The 20006-nt window shown below is 39.6% G+C and overlaps 1 protein-coding gene across 28 annotated transcripts in view; it reads left to right on the forward strand.

Annotated features, from left to right (window-relative positions):
* ERC2 (ELKS/RAB6-interacting/CAST family member 2) overlaps nucleotides 1–20006 on the forward strand; it is a 1070068-nt gene that overhangs the window by 474568 nt on the left and 575494 nt on the right. For all 28 annotated transcript variants that reach the window (XR_008316192.1, XR_008316193.1, XR_008316208.1 and 25 more), the window contains one exon: nucleotides 2063–2230. Coding sequence is in view for 6 of the 28 variants with exons in the window: in XM_053296295.1 (XP_053152270.1) it covers nucleotides 2063–2230 (168 nt within the window). In the remaining 22 variants the exon portion in view is untranslated. The remainder of the gene's footprint in view (nucleotides 1–2062; nucleotides 2231–20006) is intronic.

A 20006-nucleotide genomic window follows, 5' to 3' on the forward strand; every position in this document is an offset into this window, starting at 1 on the left:
ATGCCATCCTGTCTCGTACAGCTTCCTTTAATTCCACCATGGTCATTCTGGTGTCATTTTTAATAATATCCAGCCACCGAGTACAAGGCCGTCCCCGTCTCCTTCTTCCGCTGATCATTCCCAACATAATTGTCTTTTCGAGTGAATCAGCTTGCATGACATGACCAAAATATGTCAGTCTTTGTTTAGTAATCTTGGCTTCTAGAGATGTTATTAGTTTAACTTTATCTACAACTTCCTTATTTGTGATTCTCGCTGTCCATGGGATATACAACAATCACCTTCGACACTGCATTTCAAAAGCATCCATCTTTCTCCTATCTGCTTTCTTCAAAGTCCAAGTTTCACAGCCATGTGTAGCCAAATAAATGTAGACCTGACCTAAATTTACAAATGCCAAGCTGAACATGCCACTGAATACTTTTGGGCCTTGAATTTGTGGTGCTTGGTAGAAGGGAGCCTAAACCTGGTGTGTGTGTGTGTGTGTGTGTGTGTGTGTGTGTGTGTGTGTGAAATTTGAAGTGGAGCTAGATTATTAGAAAGCTTTGGGCAGCTTACTACTGGTTGGTAGCAGGTGCTTGTTATTTTCCTTCACCCTGCTTACATCCTGTGGTTGCAGCAATAACGGTGATGTGATATTCATCTCAGTATCTGGGTCCCACTGGCTGCCACGATTTCCCCCCAGAATGCCCTGTGCCTTATGCTGGATAATTCTGAGGGAAAAATTGGGGAAAGTTTCAGTGCTTTTAATGTTGGGTTTAAAATAATTTTAATGGTAATGATGTTAATGTTTTATATGATTTTAAGTGTAAACCACCCAGAGATGCAAGCTTTGGGCGGTATAGGAATGTGTTAAATAAAATAAATAAATGTGGAAGGGCCATATCATAGTGATAGAGCACATGCTTTTGATGCAGAAGGTCTGAAGTTAATCCCTGGCCTCTCCTAGTAGAGCTGGAGAAACCTCTGTCTGTATCCCAGGAGAGGTGCTGCCAGTCATTGTGGATGACACTGAGCTAGATGGACCAATATTTTGACTCCATATAAGGCACTTTCATAAGTGTATATGGCAGTTGCCAGTGAATTGAGAAAGTAAAAAAATGTTGAAGGCAAGAAGGTCATGTCTCTGCACAGCGTCATGGGAAATCCTCAAAGTTGTGCAGTCTCGTGTGCTCCCATTGTGCCTGGACAATAAGGGTAGTAGAATAGGTTGTGGGCATTTCACAGCAGGAGTTTTGACACAGGTTGTACAACATGAGTCTGGAACACAAGCTTCCGTCTTAGCAGAACTAGCTTAGCATCCTTAAGCTAGTGCAACATCCTTGTGCTAGAAGAGTGTTAGTTTGGATGTCAGACAGAATAACTACTTTTCTTTTGAGTAGTAATATTGTCTCTATTCTCCACCATTATAAGGCACTTACATGATTTTTAGCACACACTTAGTTCCTCCATTGACGGAATGTCAAACACACACCTGCAGTAAAACTCACAGAAGATCCAAAAGTGGCATACCCTTTCAATAAATAATCTTCCAATCGGACCTTGTGCCTGATGCATCAGGGCTGTTTTTATGTTCTCCAAGCACTAAGTGGGGCACAAACATCACACCAAATAGCTGTTAGGAGGCCATTGTGAAAATGCATTTCTATACTAACTTTTGGGATAGTTTCACCCCCAACCTCAAACTGACTCTCTAGGTGTATAACAGAGAGACTACATATAAACTAATCTCATTAACAATCACAGTGAAGGAGAGAGAGAGTAGTCAAGGTTGGGCCACTCTTATAGCTTTCATCGCTTGATGACAAATACAGCACTCCCGTGCTTGGTCAGTGGTTCTTCCCCTTTCCCTCTGATTTCTGTGAAATATTGCTGATCTCATTTACAGTTAAAAACTGCAGGCTGATGTGCATATATTTTTGTGAAGATAAGGGAATTATAGGATTAGGTTGGGGAATTACTACACCTTAATTAATTTATGATTCCTTAACAAGACCTTAAGTACTTTATGATTCCTTCTTTTCATTTGTAAAAGCTTACACATATCCATTTTTTATTATAGGTTGATGCCTTGAGATTACGTTTAGAAGAAAAAGAAAGTTTTCTTAATAAAAAAACCAAACAACTGCAAGACCTCACAGAAGAAAAGGGAACTCTGGCTGGAGAAATTAGAGATATGAAAGATATGTTAGAAGTCAAAGAAAGAAAAATTAATGTTCTTCAAAAAAAGGTAAGAGAAATGACAAAATCCTGTGGGCAATCCTAGCGGAAATATTTTTTATAGAGGTGTCAAGATCAGGGAAAAGAAACGAAAAAACTTGAGGAGTGATGGGGGAATGACAAGAACAAAGCAAAATTTTGGACGTTAAAACTGAGATTTATACAGTTTGATTTTCCATTCACTTTTTCTTTGCAACATTTCCACCTATGGGCCACATCCTGCATTACTGTGGATAAATGGAAAGGGTGATCACTGATATGAGGAAGGCACTCAAGCTTGTGGACTTAGACAGCTTTTAAAAATCATTGCGGTTTGTAAGGGAATGAAACACTGAGAGATTTTCTCCCAGGTTGTAGGTTCGCCGAACACAGTATCACACCTACCCCTCCATCATGTCACTCTTCTGGCAGTACCATTTTTGCCTGCACCAGTAAAGTAATTCAAGTGGAAGAGGCAGATGTGCAGACTGACAAATGTAGAAAGTTTTAGAATGATACAAGAAACATTAAAAAGCAATTACTTCTTTAGATCTCTTTTCTCTTTGTTTCATTTTTAGCATATATGTGTCTATACAAATTGATCTCATTTTTTCCTCCAGTGATTGAGCTGGTTGCATCTGTTACTGCTGAGTAGACAGTTGAGCTGTCTAATTCAGCTCAACCTCACATTCCTACAAATGAAAGTATGAAGGTTATCAGTGATGAGGGAAATTACAATTTGTATTTATATATCAATATGTCAAGTATAGATCTGATAATTAGAAGATAACTATAGGAGTATGCTATAACAGAGCATGGTATTGCGTGGTTCTCCCTAGTTATAATGTGTGTGAGAGATAAGTTTATTCGGTCATTGGTGAGAGTGATTTTTCTGATTTAAATGGAATCATAATTCAATCATACTTTCTGCCCACTTTAGATGCTGTTTGACACCATTAATATTCCAAATAGCTGTTGTGTTTAAACTTCTAATTGCATATATATAAAAGGCATTAGACCTGAAAGTGAACTTATAGAGAATAAATTTGGTCTCATTTCCATGTTGAAATTTGCCCCAGAGGGAATTCCAGCACATTCCTGTGTATGTTTTCTGTGACATTTGTTCAGAAATGTACTCAATAAATAGTGGGTGAAATGAATAATGCAAATAAACTGTGTATAGCAGTATATGAATAAGATGGGTGTTTAAGAACTTGCTCATTTTTCTAGAACCAACATAATGAAGGCACAAGTTAATTCATGTTTTCACTCACACGTTCCAACAATTTCCCCCCTGCAAATGTAATGGTTTAAAGTGTATAGAAGGATAAAAGATCAGAAAAGTATTTCTGAAAAACTCCCAGGTTATGACTGTAGTTTCCTATGTGGCCTTCAGGAGTTCATGATTTATTTCCAACAGATGGTGTGATAAATTCATTCACAGATGATTTATCTGAAGAAAGTTTTAACTGAAACATTATCCTCTTTTCCCTCCAATTGTTGAAGTAAATTCATATCATTATATTATAAAGAAAATGTTCACTGTTTATTTTCCTTAGGTCTGGTGTTCAGTCCCCAAGTTAGACATTCAGTGGGTTTCCATTTAAACTGCAGCCTTTTAAAAAGTAACATGAAAGAAAGAAAGAGAAAGAAAGAAAGAAAGTCTCCTTACTGAGTCCTTCAGCATTTAGACTGATTATAGGGCATGCCTTCCTTTTTGAAAGCTGTTTCCTCTTTGCCTTATGTAGAGGGCTGTCTCACCCTTTCCTCAGCACCTAGTAAATTATTCTGTCCTTTAGTCATTTGATATAGTGGCACAGAGGCTTCCTTGTCTATTTAATGTTATGACATAAATTTTTGGGAGATCTGGTATATCCCACAGTCATAATCATACAAGGGCTTCTGTATTGCGTATTGTACAATTTTTGGAGATTCCCAGTAAATTCTCTGGCCTTTACTTTCTGATATCCTTCAAGCATCACAGCTAACTTTAGCAACTATAGCAGCTGATTTTGTTAATAGCAGCTCTGCTTGGAATTGTGTGTCATCTTAGCAAAAACCTAACACTGCTTTTTCCTTGTTATCTTTTCTTTCTGATTACTTCTTTCCAGCCTGGTCTTCTAACGTTCTCTCTTCATCTGCCCCCTTTACCTAATACTATGTAATCATCTACATCCTTTCTAAATGCCTTCCATCACTCTCTAGTGGCTCTATTAGGAATGTTTTTATGATAGAAGGTGAGGCATCTGCCTACTAGCAAAAGGGAACTCCAGTCCAGTTTTGACCAGAGTCGTCATAATCAGTGACATCAGTCTGGGTTAGCACAGACAAGCTGAAACAGGCTGCCTTAACTGCAGGTCCTTGTAGAGGACACACCTTGAGCAGGAACATCTCCTTTCTTGGTATAGTCACATGGATGATCCCAATCAATTGAAAATCATATAGTTAACAGGATGATGCACAATGATATGTAGCCAATCAAAATTGGCTATGTGCTAGTTTCACAAAGGGAGAATGAAGCAGACTTGTGAAAGCATTGGCTTCACTAACAATGGACAGATACCTTTGCCTTCTTGCAATATGACATCTGAAAAAACACTGAGAGGAGGCGCTGCAGTTTTTGGCACTTCCAAAATTGTTTGTGGAAGGCAACTCTCTTTAACCTCAGCTATATTGAGGGGCTGAGATTTATTTTATTTTATTTTATTTTATTTTATTTAACAGACCACCCCAAACATCCATCTCTGGGTGGTTTACAACAACATAAAACAATTTTGAACAAAAATAAAAACCTTAAAACAATTTAAAACCACAATCTACTTTAAAAGCTTGGGTGAAAAAAAATAAGTATTTAAGGACTTTAAAAAAGTTTATTTTCTTTATTTATTTATCCCGCTTTTCCTCCAAGGAGCGCAGAGTGGTGTATATGGTTATGTTTGTCCTCACTAAAACCCTGTGAGGTAGGTTAGCCTGAGAGAGATGCAACTGGCCCAGAGTCACCCAGTGAGTTTCATGGTTGAATGGGGATTTGAACTCAGGTTTCCCCGGCCCAATTCCAATACTAACCACTGCACTGCACTGACTGAGACGGGGAGGCTCTTATTTCAGCAGGGAGCACATTCCAAAGTCTTGGGGCAGCAGCAGAGAAGTAGCCAACAGATGGGCCTGTGGAAACTGTAGACGAACCTCTCCAAATTATCTCAATGGGTGGTGGGTCTTATGGCGAAGAAGATATTCTCTTAAATACCCAGGGCCTAAACTGTTTAAGGCTTTATTGGTTATAACCAGCACCTTGTATTTTGCCTGGAAACTTGTCAGTAGCCAGTATAGCTCTTTCAATACAGGAGTAATATGGTCTCTCCAAGATGACAAGAGACCAAACTGGCTGCCACATTATGTACCAACTTCAGTTTCTGGACTATGTACAAAGCAGCCCTACATGGAGCTCATTTCAGTAGTCAAGTCTGGAGGTTACCTGCATATATACCACTCTCAGACTGCGTACCGGTTCCTTCTGGGGAAGTATAACCCCCATCCAGAACTGGCAGATCAAAATAAGCTCCTGAGTTCTGACCCCGCGCAATAAGTCTTATTTGGATTCAGTCTGTTTGTTCATTGTTGCTATCTTTCTTTCACTACTGTTCTCTCTCCATCCCATGTGACTAGTAAAAGCCCTGCCCTCAGTCCTGCCTGCATCACAAAGCCAGGATGAAGGGCTTACAGAGAATATCTGAAAGGTTCATTATCTTATCCCAGCACTTACTGATGATTCCTGGTGACTCCTCACAATACAACGGAGTGTCGTAACCCTCAATTGAAGAATAATTTTCAAAGGAAAATGTATGACAAGGATAACCATAAGTCTTACTGTTTTTTATTTTTTTTATTTGGTCTTCCTTAAACTTGTAGATTTATGGAAACATGTAGCTTTGCCACACAGTGTTGAAATGAATGTGTATGTATGTGGAAATTTCTGAAAGCAGAGGATGTACTATTGGACCTTTTTGAGCATAAGAAAGTTGTGGAAATAGCTGTGGACAGATTTTTGTTTTGTTTTCTAGATGATAGGAATGTGATAATAAAAAAGGATTAAAATAGTACTCACTTTCACCTACAAAGCTTTCTACAAAAAATGATTATAGTTCCCATATTTAATGGCTAGAAGCTCATAACTAATGAAGTGCTATATGACATATTGTCCTAACTTACAAGCCAATTAGAGTTAGCAGTAGGTGTCATAAAACCGTAGGTATAATGTAATGTTTGGAATTGATATGTGAAGGCTGAGCCTTGTACTCTTGTTAGTCTGTCCTCTTCAGACTGAAATTAAAAGTATGTGGTCCAGCATGCTTTTACTTTAAGGTTTTGTGGTATTCTAATGTTAGTAAAATTATATACCGGAACAACATGTGGATTAAGCTGCTGAACAATTTACAACAATGTACAACTTGGGTCTGAGGCTGATGAGCAATCATCATCCCATACCATTTCCACTAGTTTTGAAAAGAAGTGGCTAAAAAAACACATCAGGAACTCTAAAGCAAAAGTCCCATATTTACTTTTGACTTGACAAAATCATCATCAACTTGTTCTAGCTCATTAATTTCATATGATGGATATTCTTATGAATACTTCCCATTCATAAGATGACAACTGGTATTTACCATGTCAAGTGAAAGGTTGAGAAATAAAGCCCACTTCTGATATATACAGAATTAACATTTAAAACATACATTAATAGAAAATTTGTAAATAGATAAAAAGTTGTATTAAAGCATTCTGATAAAAAACCAAGGTTTTAACACCTTCATTTTAAAACAGTAGGTTTGCCAACATTTTTTAAAAATGAAGGTTGATGCAAATTCAGATAAAGCCACCATAAAGGCCTAAGCCATGAAGTTTCTGGACTAAAATTTCAACTTGCCAAATTCATTTTGACCACTTCAGAAACTTAAACCAAATAGATGGTTATCTCACTCTTCCAGGGTTGAACTGATGGATACTCATCTGCATTACTGCTGGTGTTGCTTCCCAACTGTGAAGGGTGCCTCACAGTTGGGAAGCGATGCTGGGTCAAACAGCAGGCCACGGCGTTGCTCTTGTATCAGCTGCCGCCACCGTGTATATATGTGTAGGGGGTAGGACACACACACACTCTCTCGCAGCCATCTCCTCGGCGGCGCGGCGGCTGGAATTTAAATTTTTTTTAAAAGGAGGTATCATTAGCTTGATGCCCTTCAGCAGAGTGCGCCCCAATGCAGCGCATTGTCTGCTTACTGGTAAGAGCCAGCCCTGGCAACTCTAACTGGACCTTTCCAGATGATCTTAATAGGTGACAGGGTTCATGACAAAATAAGCATTCTCTTAAGTACCCTGGACCCAAGCCATTAAGGTCTTTATTGGTAATAACCAGCACTTTGTATTTTGTTCGGAAACATATTGTCAGCCAGTTCAGTTATTTCAAAATCAGTGTTATATGGTCCCTTCGGATTGTCCCAGAGACCAGTCTGGCTGCTGCATTTTGTACCAATTCTAGTTTCTGGACTACGTACAAAGGCAGCCCCACAGAGAGTGCATTACAGTAGTCGAGCCTAGAGGTTACCAGCCAGCGTGGTGTAGTGGTTAGAGTGCTGGGCTAGGACCAGGGAGACCCAAGTTCAAATCACCATTCCGCCATGATACTTGCTGGGTGACTCTGGGCCAGTCACTTCTCTCTCAGCCTAACCTACTTCACAGGGTTGTTGTGAGAAGAAACTCAAGTATGTAGTACACCACTCTGGGCTCCTTGGAGGAAGAGCGGGATATAAAATGTAATAAATAAATAAATAAATAAATATGTACCGCTGTTTTAAGACCATTTACCCCCACAAATGGACATAGTTGATGTATTGGCCAAAGCTGATGAAAAGTGCTCCTGGCCACTGCCTTAGCCTGAGAAACCAAAAAGTGTTTGGGATCCAGGAGCACTCCCAAGCTATGTACCTGATCTTTCAGGGAGAGTTTAACCACATCCAGAACAGGCAGATCTTAACTATTTCTCAGGTCCTGACTCCCCAAAATCAATACCTCCATCTTACTTGGATTCAATTTCACCTTGTTATCTCTCATCCAGCCTATTACCACCTTCAGGCTGGCATTTCGTGGGGATATGCCATTTCCTGATGAAATCGATATGGAAAAATATATCTGGGTGTTAACAACTTTAGAGCTTTTTGGCCTCTTTTCTTTTTGGCTGTGTTTGAAAAGCAACAAGAGTGCCATTCAGGGGTGTACTGTAATAAGGCAAAGGGAGATCTCCTGGCCCACAGCCTCTGAGGGCCTCCCCAAGGCCAGTCCTTGCTGCATTGGGAAGAGTATCCCAGACCCTTTTTCTCTGGAGCTACTCTTGGGAGGGTAATCTACCCACTACCTGCTACTGGGGACGGAAGCTACTGTTCCCTTGGGAACAGCAAAGGCAGCGGGCATGCCCAGAAGGAGGAGGAGCAGGAGCAGCAGCAGCAGAATGATGAGTGGGGGCTCCTAACTCCTTCCCCGTCCCCAGGTCTCTCCAGCAGAAGGCTCAAATCCTGCACTGCTATCATGAGTTTGCAGAGACAAGACAAGAGGAGGGTTAAAGTTAGCGAGTAGAGAGTCCTAGAGAGGCGCGCGTCTAAAGAAAGAGTCCTGCTCACCCACCTGCAGAAGGCAGTAGTTGATTTCTCCTCTTGCTAGCATTAGCCTCTGTGGGGACCTGATGAGTGCAGAGGGGATGTAGGGTGCAGCAACGGAGGAAATGTGGGTGCTTTTGACAAGGATAAAAGCAGAAGCCCTGTCCTTCCCCAGCCTCATCTTGAGCTCCTCCCCTGCTTGAACTAAGGATGGAACTCAGCTAGGAAAGTCAAACTCTTATCTGTGTGTTTTTTGTGTGTGGTTTGTTTTTTTCTGCTTCCCACATTTATAGAGTTTGTGTGTGTGTGTGTGTGTGTGTGTGTGTGAGAGAGAGAGAGATTCTATCCCCAAATGAAAGCCTTCCTCCTTTTATGCATCCCCCCCCCACCAAAAAAAATGTTCCTTGCTCCCAGAATGGCTCATAATACTTGAGGGTTGGGGAAGAGTGGAGCTAGCCTAGCATCCTGGCTTGCTTGCTACATTTAAACTGGTTTCCCTTGTTATCCCTTCACTTGCCTTTTCCAAATGAAAAATATAGTTTTTCAAAAATCTCGCCATGCTACAGCCCTGACAAAAATTGTTAAGCTTGGAACAGAAGTTTCCTTTGGAACCCACAGAAGGAGAGGAGAGCTGATCTTGTGGTAGCAAGCATGAATTGCCTTCTTATATTTCACAAAGCTGATACTGTTGTATTATTTGGTTCTGCTGTTTTTTTACACCTTGTGACTGAAGTGTCTTGTCCTCTGTTAAGTTGCTACACTGTATTACACGTGTCCTTAATGTTCTTCTGCAGCAGAGACATGGGGCTAGGTGAAGGAGAGGAAGACAGTTTAAAATCTCATCTACAGGCCCACTCCAACCTTGGTACACCCATGGTGCCATTTTCCTTTTCACTTGTCCTCAGTACCATTTAATCTGATTGACTCTGGTGCGGCATGTAATTTTGTGTATGATGTTACAATCCTAGGCCTAATTTGATATCAAAGTAAATAAAAGCACATCTGATGCCCCAGCAATCAAATTCACCCAGGGTTTTATATGAGCTGTTATTTGCTGCCGCTGCTGCTCCTCTGTGTTTTGTGTTTTACTGTTTTATTTTATATATGTGCTTTTCAAACTTTTAATTAATATTTGTACTTTTAATTTTGTGTTGTTCTAATTTTGCATTGTTTTGATTATATTGTAAACTGCTTTGGGATTATTTTAATGAGAGTCAGTATATTAAATAAATAAATAAATAAATAAGGACAATATTAAGGGCAAAGAAGAAGAAAAATGGTGCATACAGGTGAAACTCGGAAAATTAGAATATCGTGCAAAAGTCCATTAATTTCAGTAATGCAAATTAAAAGGTGAAACTGATATATGAGACAGACGCATTACATGCAAAGCGAGATAAGTCAAGCCTTAATTTGTTATAATTGTGATGATCATGGCGTACAGCTCATGAAAACCCCAAATCCACAATCTCAGAAAATTAGAATATTACATGGAACCAAGAAGACAAGGATTGAAGAATAGAACAATATCGGACCTCTGAAAAGTATACAGTGTACTGTGCTTGACTGGCCAGCAAACTCGCCTGACCTGACCCCATAGAGAATCTATGGGGCATTGCCAAGAGAAGGATGAGAGACATGAGACCAAACAATGCAGAATTGCTGAAGGCCGCTAATGAAGCATCCTGGTCTTCCATAACACCTCATCAGTGCCACAGGCTGATAGCATCCATGCCACGCCGCATTGAGGCAGTAATTGCTGCAAAAGGGGCCCAAACCAAGTACTGAATACATATGCATGCTTATACTTTTACTATATCAGTTTCACCTTTTAATTTGCATTACTGAAATTAATGGACTTTTGCACGATATTCTAATTTTCCAAGTTTCACCTGTAAAAGCAGCAGCAGCCAGCTAGTGGAATGAAAAGATACTGAAAAAAACTATTATGATGTAAATTATTAATTCTAGGAATTAATAATTTAAGTTGGTTTATGGTTCATTAGATTGTTGTAACTGTTTATCTGATATGAAATATTCCTTTGGAAATGGAAAGGTAAGATAGAAATTCTCCAACTGGCTGACCAACCAGCTACATCAAATATAGTAATTTCAAAGTGAATATTGAAATTCATTTATATTTTGCCTAAATAGAACTGCATCCTGATTTACCTTTGCAGCTGTGGCCAAGTTAAATATGTGGTTAAATGCTGCGATCCCTTACGTTCTGTATTCATGTGTTTCCCTGGGTTACTACATTATTAGAGGAAGAAATAAATTATTCACTTTCTTAACACTAGACAAATGTCAACACCACTTGTATTCCTGGAACAATCTAGATTGCTGAGTCCTGTGGTTCTTGCTGCTGTTTGGTTTTAATGGCAGATGTCACGATAACTAAATCACTTCAGATCTACTTTGAATGGACATTTTAATCTGTAATCATTTAACTGGTGAAGGAAACAAGGTTACGCTTTGGAACCTAACTAATATAGGATAATAAATTACTGACAATAATAATAATAATATTTAATAAATTAATATATATTTTATACCACCCACAACCAAAGTCTCTATGTTTAGAATAACAAAAACAAACAAAAAATGAACACATTTAAAACATAAAGTTAAAAGTTAAAACAATCAATAAAATGCAACTATAAAATTCAATAAAACTTCAACTAAAAAGCTTGGCTGAAGAGATGTGTCTTCAATTGTTTCCTAAAAGCCATCAGGGATGGATATAATAATAACAATAATACTAAAATGTTTAGATACATGGATACTAAAATGTTTAGAAACAACTAGTGTCAGCAAAAAAATTCAGATATTTATTTTAAAAAGCAATGAGCATGTGGAGTACACAGTTAACCATCAATGGCGAGACACTTGGACAGGTTAGCATCAGAAGAGGTATTTTCCAAAGAGACTCACTATCCCCTCCGTTGCTTGTAATCACCATGACTCCACTTTCACAAATACTAAACAAAACTTGGATACCAAACATCTAAAACATAAAGTAAAATAAACCATCTGTTTTAAATGGACGAATTGAAGTTGTATGGAAAGTCTCAGTCAGAAATCGAATCACTGCTAAACACTGTCCGTATATTCAGTAGCAATATAGCAATGGAGTTTGAACTAGACAAGTGTGCTGCATTAATAATGAACAGAGGAAAAATAACAAAAACAGAAGGAATAGAACTGCCCAATGGAAACAACATCAAGAACTTGGAAGAGAAAGAATATTACAAATACTTGGGCATTCTCCAGGCGGATAACATTGCACACACTGAAGTTAAAAGAAAAATTGGAAGTGAATACATCAGGAGAGTTAGAAAAATCTTAAAGTCCAAACTCAATGGCGGGAACACCATACAAGCCATAAACACTTGGGCTATACCCATCATTAGATACACTGCAAGAATAATTGACTGGACCTAGGTAGGCAGAGCTAGAGACGTTAGATTGTAAGACCAGGAAAATCATGACCATCAGTCATGCTCTGCACCCCCACAGTGATGTCGATAGGCTATACCTCCTTGGCAGCTCGGGTGGAAGAGGAACGCTGCAAGTCCATCAAACAGTAGAGGAGGAGAAAAGAGGCCTTGAAGAATATATCAAGGACAGTGAAGAAGATGCACTTAAAATGGTCAACAATGAGAAATTATTCAACACCAATGAAACAAAGCAGGCCTACAAGAAAGAACAAGTCAAGAACTGAGCAGAAAAATGGAAATTGCACTAAGAACAAATGCAATAAGAGCAAAAGTAGAAAAATCAACAACAAACAGCAAGTGCTGCCTCTGTAAAGAAGCAGATGAAACAGTAGAACACCTAATCAGCTGTTGTAAAAAGATTGCACAGACTGACTACAAACAAAGGCATGACAAGGTAGCAGGGATAATACACTGGAACATCTGCAAAAATTACAAGCTACCTGTAGCCAAAAATTGGTGGGACCATAAAATTGAAAAAGTTGTAGAAAATGAAGATGTAAAAATATTATGGGGCTTTTGACTACAAACAGACAAATATCTGCCACACAATACACCAGATATAACTGTAGTTGAGAAGAAAGAAAAACAAGTCAAAATAATCGACATAGCAATACCAGGGGATAGCAGAATAGAAGAAAAAGAAACAGAAAAAATAACAAAATACAAAGATCTACAAACCTAAATTGAAAATCTGTGGCAGAAGAAGACCAAAATAATCCCAGTAGTAATTGGCACCCTGGGTGCAGTTCCAAAAGACCTTGAAGAGCACCTCAACACCACAGCGGCCACAGAAATCACCATCCGCCAACTACAAAAAACTACTTTACTGGGAACAGTCTACATTTTGTGGTGATACCTACAACAACAATATTGATAACAAAATTCTGGCATCCAAGGTTCTTGGGAAGGACTCAATGTCTGGATAAAACAAACCAGTCAATAACACCTGTTTGTGCAAACAAGAAATGATAATAATAATTATTATTACCACACTGGACAGGTCTCATCAGAGGAGCCAGATGAAGAGTGCCTCTCCCATTAACAATATGCTGAGACCTAACTTTAATAAATCTATACTGGATTGGTCGTCGCCCGGGTCAACAAGGACCGCGTCAGGTGCTGGAGTCCTTGGACATCTGGTGGCAAGTGGACTGCAGGACTCAGGATCTTCAGTTAAGCAACCAGGGCTGGAGACTGCAGGGTTACTGGAAGAAACCGTTAGCATTAGAAGAGGTATTTACCAAGGAGACTCTCTATCCCCTTTGTTGTTTGTAATCGCCATGACTCTACTTTCACAAATGCTAAACAATACAGTCCTCGGATACCAAATATCTAAAACATCAACTAAAATAAACCATCTGCTCTAAATGGATGATTTGAAGTTGTATGGAAAGTTCCAATCAGAAATCTAATCACTGCTAAACACCGTCCGTATATTCAGTAGCGATATAGCAATGGAGTTTGGACTAGACAAGTGTGCTGCATTAATAATGAACAGAGGAAAATAACAAAAACAGAAGCATCTTTACCCAGCATCTAAAAGTAGGGGTGTGCAAATCAGTTCGAATCTAATCTGGGTTTGAGTCGAACTGGCCCAGTTCAGGCTTGAACCAGACCAACCCCACCAAAGAGGAGGCCGGTCGGAGTTCAAACTGGATACGATTTGACCGGCTCGATTGCCCTGCCTGTAAAGTGGACTGGGGGATTGGGGCAGGTGAGATGGCACCTCACCAGCTCTCATGGCGTGCTCCCTGGCAGCGGTGGAGGTGGGTATGCATCGGCATTCCCTCTCTCCCCCCCCCCGCATTGCGGGTCTGCGGGCAGCCCCATTCCAGACTGCGGTGTGGATGGAGGCAGCGCTGGCGGGGCTGAGAGGGGCCTGCTGGGTTTCTTTAGGAATGGTTGAATAATAGCTTCCTTCAATGGCGTTGGGACCACTCACTTTCTCAATGAGACATTTAGAACCTCATGGATCTAGCTAAAAATACCCTCCCTACCAGATTTAATAAGCCGTGAAGGACAAGGGTGAAGCATGCACGTAGTCCGCCAAACTTGACTAAACACCTTGTCCACATCCTCATGCACCAATAATTGAAACTCCTCCAGTAAAACTAGACCAGGTGTTATTCTGGTCACCTTTCCCAGTGGCACTGCGTCAACTGTAGAGCAAATGTCGCTCACATTCACTCATGGCGAATGTGAGCGACTTTACCCTCAGAGTGCTGTGCAAATGTGTCACAGTGTGCTACTGAGGGCTCGAATACATCTTGCCCGGAGCCAGATTTCAACATATTGTACGATATATAATAACTATCATCTCACTTGTAAGACGGTAACTGGCCTTTTGTTCAGGATCTTATGTCACCAGTGACACTTTCTAGAAATAGGCATCTTGACATTCTAGAATGTCAGTACTAATTAAGTTGCCTTTAAATACAGACCTGAGCTGATTCACACTGTGAAATTATTTTTTAAATTGCATTATAGTGACTTAGAAAGTAGTCCACCTAATTAATTGCTGCAGGAGCTCTCCAGTGTCTCAGGCAGAGATTGATCCTAACTCAGCTAGCAGAGATCATTTCACCTGTAGAAACTTGGGAGTGAGGACCTGTGGCTCAGCTAATAAAAATAAATGGTTTTTTTAAAATCAGACAAGGGATGTATTTCTAGAAACAAATATCTAAAGTTATATAGTAATTGTTAGCCACCTTGAATTTTTTTTCTAAAGCAAGGTGGGTAGGTATACACGTATAAAATATATACACAAAATAGCTATAGCAATATCCTAAATGAGACAAATGGTCCTTATATATCTTTCCATTGCCCTCCTTCTACATCTTAGCAAAAATACTGTATTTTCATGAGCATAATGTGCACATGAATATAAGCTCCAGCTGATCAGTTTTTTTTAAGTGTGTTACCTACAACCTTGCATTTGCTTTGTATTATCCACTTCTCCTTAATGAGCACAGATAGCATCTGATTGTCAGTTATGTAAAAAAAAAAAACCCTTTGTATACTCAATTCTCACCCTGCTCCTGGGATGCAAAATCTTATATAACTCGCAAGTTATATTCACAAAAATATGGCACCTAGCTCTGTGATACAGTGAGTCCTTGTGACTCATAGTCTCACTGTATTGCATCCCATTTATCTGACATTTATCTCACATTGACAACTGTATGTTGACGTCGACAACAGCACTCACAGGAGCACACCAACATGCCCCATCCCCATGCCACACTGGAGATTGGGGGCAGATCTTGCTACTGTGATTCTTCTTCCCGCTCTGTGCAAAACAATAAAGTATGCCATTGCTACCAGAAGCGGTGCTTATTTAGAGAGACTGGGATTTGGCATGAGCAGAAGACTGGCACAAACTCTTAGAGTTTTGACACGCCTCTTTAATCACATCTGAGTTCTGATTTTTTTTTAAAAATGCCAGCCAACTTTGGTGTGAATAAAGGACCTGAGAAAGATGGCTTGGGCAAGCACTAACTTTCTAAATTATTTGGAGCACATGCCATGACAAACCTGCCATGTATAAGCAAGGTGGAAACGTTCAAGACTTGTTTAAGACTCTTGTTTAAGACCGAGTTGGATCTTGGAATGTAAGCACTGCTGTCTTGGTGTGATATAGGCACTGTCCATGCTGACAAACACAATGTAATACCATCTGTTTGCTTTGCTTGAACTGAGCTATGGAAATTCAATTACTCATATGCATATTCTTCATAAGTCAGGTTTCATTTCCATAACCTTTATGGATCCATATCAAATTTTTCCCACTTAAGATACAGAAGCAACTGCAGTGTTTTGTTTAGTCTAGCACAGGAGCACTTGCCACTGTTAGAGAATCAGTGTTATTTAGTCGTCGGGGTGTCTCTGACTACAGCCAGGAAGACCCAGGTGTGAATCCCTACTTGGTCATGAAGCTTATTATGTCATGAAGCTTATTGGGGCACCTACTTTCAATGCAAACTACTTGACAAGGTTGATGTGACAATAAAATGACAGGTGGGGGTGGGAAGAAGCAGGAGAGAAGCATGTGTGCTGCCTGAATTCCTTGGAGGAAGAGCAGGATGAAGGTGTTATAAGCAAAGAGAGTTTTTTTAAAAAAAAGAGATTTATGCTAATTCCTCCTTGAAGGCTGCAGTAGTTAGCAATGTGACTGAGCAGCCTGTGTTCCCTCTAACAGGGATTCCTGGATGTTGTTGACTATAACTCCCATAATCACCAAGCAAAAGCCATTGCAGCTGAGGATTCTGGGACTTGTAGTCAACAACACCTGGGAATCCCTGTTAAAGGGAACACTGCTGAGCAGTTAAGCATTCATCGTTTGATTTCATTTATTCTTGGTATAATGAATAGCCTTGTTGCTGTCTTTTGCAAAATGAAGTAGCACCTCTGTTTCATTACTTTTTTGAAGCAGGTCAAATGGTTTTTGGTAAAAAATATTATGGGATATCTTTAAAATATGCATTCTCATGGTGATGTATCCCACAGTTAGGATAGTAAGCCTATAAGACAATAAATGTAGGGAGTGAAGGGGACACATGCCTTAAGATGAAGCTCCATTTTTTCAACTTGGCTCTGACACTTGAGGAAAATAGTTTTTTGGCTTGCCTCCACTCAACCTGAAAGCTAAGGAACACATATATTTTATTATATCCTCACTGGCCATGTTCGTATCTTTATTTGGCATAATAACAGTTGTATTATACTTTTTGAGAGTGTCGATCTCTGGTGGGAAAGCATTTATTTTGGATATTATTGCACTAACCAAGGCGAATGCTGATATTATAGGTAGAAAAGTTGGTGTCCCCCCCCTCCCCCGGGTTTGGCTGCAGTCCTAAGCACATTTACTTAGGAAGTAAGCTCCACTGATACTAGTGAGGCTTTTTTCCAGATAAAGGTGGTTGAGATTGGGGTGTGAGGAGAGGATGAGCATTCCCAGATACACTGTGATGTTATCAGTATGGGCCTCTTTTGGCCAGCTTCCTCACAGCAGTTCATTTTTCTGTTACGTTCCTGCTCTCCTTCAGCTGAAGTCTGGCAACAGAAGCCAGTCCCCAGAACAAGAGCTTTTCCTCCTTAGACTCCCTTCTTCTCTCTTGACACAGTATGCTCCAGAGCAGCTTTTACAGCCTTGTAAAAATGTCAACTGGCTTAAGGGCAGCTCCCTCCCTGAGGCTAGTCTTCTTTGGTATTCTTTTCATGTCTTCCCTGGTTGCTTAGAGTGCAATCAGTAGCTAGGTACTTTACTATAATGGGTGTATATTCACCTCTCATTCATTGTCTTACAGGAGAAAGAGTGGAATCTGTTAGAAACTAGACTGTAAAAAATAAGTTATCCTAGTTATACAACCATACCCATGAACATTAGTGGGAAACAGTTATTCCATGAGAGGAAGGTTGGTACAGAAAATGGATTCATGCACATATAGGCATGATATAACCCTTCTTGGACCATACCACTGCTAGGAAGGACGTGTTTGAATACTCTCCCATGTAAGAAGATACCCTGTATGTGGAAAATGAGCAGATTAGGTTATGCTAGCTTTCCACAGATGTAAAGTGTAGGAGAACATAGGAGAACATTCGAGTCCGCTTGCAGTTTGAAATGGTGCCATTTGCTATTTATATGTTTTTCTGTTGTTCAGAAGTTCATGGATTTGGAAATGATGCGTATTAATGGATATCACATTAATTTTCGATATTTTGTATCCTGCCTTATGATCACAAAGTAGCACCAAAGTAGCTAACAAGCAGACATAGAAGTATTATAACCATCAAACAATTAAAATTAAAATCAATTTCTCAAACATAAAAAAGAAAACAGCAGCAGCAGCAACAAAAAGCCCATAGGCAGAAGTGTTAGCATTAATATTTAAATTAATATTGGTACTGGCAGTTATTCCAGTGGTGGTGGGAATAGAAGAAGATGCAGCACTGGCAGGACAGCAGGGCATTACTGGGAAAGGGAGATCAGAAACTTAAACTTGCCAATAGTTATTCAAGTCAGAGAAAATTATTGAGTGCTTCTTAAAAGGATTCACACAACAGCCTCCTTCAGAGCTTCTGGGACCATACCTTGGCTCAACCCCTGCCATCCAACAGGCTAGCTCAGCTCTGATAGTTATAGCAAGCCAGGGAAGTTGTGAGTTGAGTCTGCATCTTGGAGACATCACTTGTACAAGAAGCCTGTGCACAGCCTCAGTTGCACCGCACACTGCAAATTATCCATAAAAACAGTAATCAACCAGCTCATGTGGGAATAGGGTCACAGTCCCTGGTGGTCCAGGGTCAGGCTATACAGTTCTTACAAAAGCATGTGGTGAGCATTTATTTTGTATTGGATACTTCTCCTTTAGCATTTATTTTGTGGAACTGGTATTTCACCTTTTCCAGTCGAGCTTACCCATAATATTTTTTTACCAGAATAATTGTTTACAGATCTCATACTTTCTTTTCCAACATTCCTTAGCCAAAAAGAACATATATATCTTAATTATTTTCATGTGAATAGCCATCAAAATTGCCTTTCTGCTTTTAATAATAGAATAATGTTTAACATCTTTGTCTGTTTCCTTTGAATGGAATATCATTTGGCAAATATGAATGAGTAGTGTCTTCCAGAATTTCCATGCTAGTATAGAGATAAAACTATATGTGACTGAAGTGTGTGTGTGGCTGTTTTCAGTAGGAACAACTTCCTCATGGGAACATTTCAGCATTATGCCAATGTCACCCATTTGTTCTTAGATGTTGTTTGGACATTTTAACCTAATAATAGTGGTAAAGCACATCTTTAAATAGAGAGAGGTGTAGTTTGATTCACAGAATAATCTTCTTGTAGTCAACAAGAATCTCTTTTTTTAACCACAAGAGGGCATCAAGTTTTGTTCTCCTGTTCTGGATCATGCCCTTAGCTGTATCCAGGGTGTTACTCTGAGGTTTGAAGAGTAAGATACCATGTTTTCTGTCTATCTTGGATCCACACCTCATTATGATCAGATTTTTCTCTCCTTTTGAACTGCATACCTGCCTTCTTGAAGAAACACTGATATGTGTAGGTTGCAGCTCTGAGAACAGTTGAATTTTATCTCCTTTCCTGTGTTCCACAAAATATATAGCTCTCTAAGGCTGCACACTTAAATCCTATAGAACATAGTGGAACTTACTTCTCAGTAAACATGCATAGGTTTGTCTTATACAGCAACTTATTGTGCTGTATGGGCACATACACAATGCACAGGCATAGTAAGGTTGGAATTGGCCTTGGGACAAGAGGTAAAGATGTGCTTCTGCCCCAACCTTCTCTCCCTCTCCCCCACGCCCCACAATGTCTTTGCTGCAGAAGAATGTAAGGACATTGTGAAAAATAAAACATTATTGTTTTTGCTGATCCTATTTTTAGGATATCTTCTTCATCTTTTAGGTTGTGGGTTAATGCTCCAGAGCAGAGAAAAAGTATGGCTTTAAAGAAAGCATGTGCTGAAATGTGAAAAAAGGCTAGTTGTGGCTGTTTTAATCCAATTGTTACTATTATTAGACCTAATTGGCTAGATGTCAAGAAGGCAATAATTTGCACCTGTGTAAGTGGTACAGTGGGAAAATGCTTGACTAACTAGCAGAAGGTTGCCAGTTCGAATCCCCG

Source organism: Hemicordylus capensis, chromosome 2, assembly GCF_027244095.1.
Source record: "Hemicordylus capensis ecotype Gifberg chromosome 2, rHemCap1.1.pri, whole genome shotgun sequence".
Classification (NCBI taxonomy): domain Eukaryota; kingdom Metazoa; phylum Chordata; class Lepidosauria; order Squamata; family Cordylidae; genus Hemicordylus; species Hemicordylus capensis.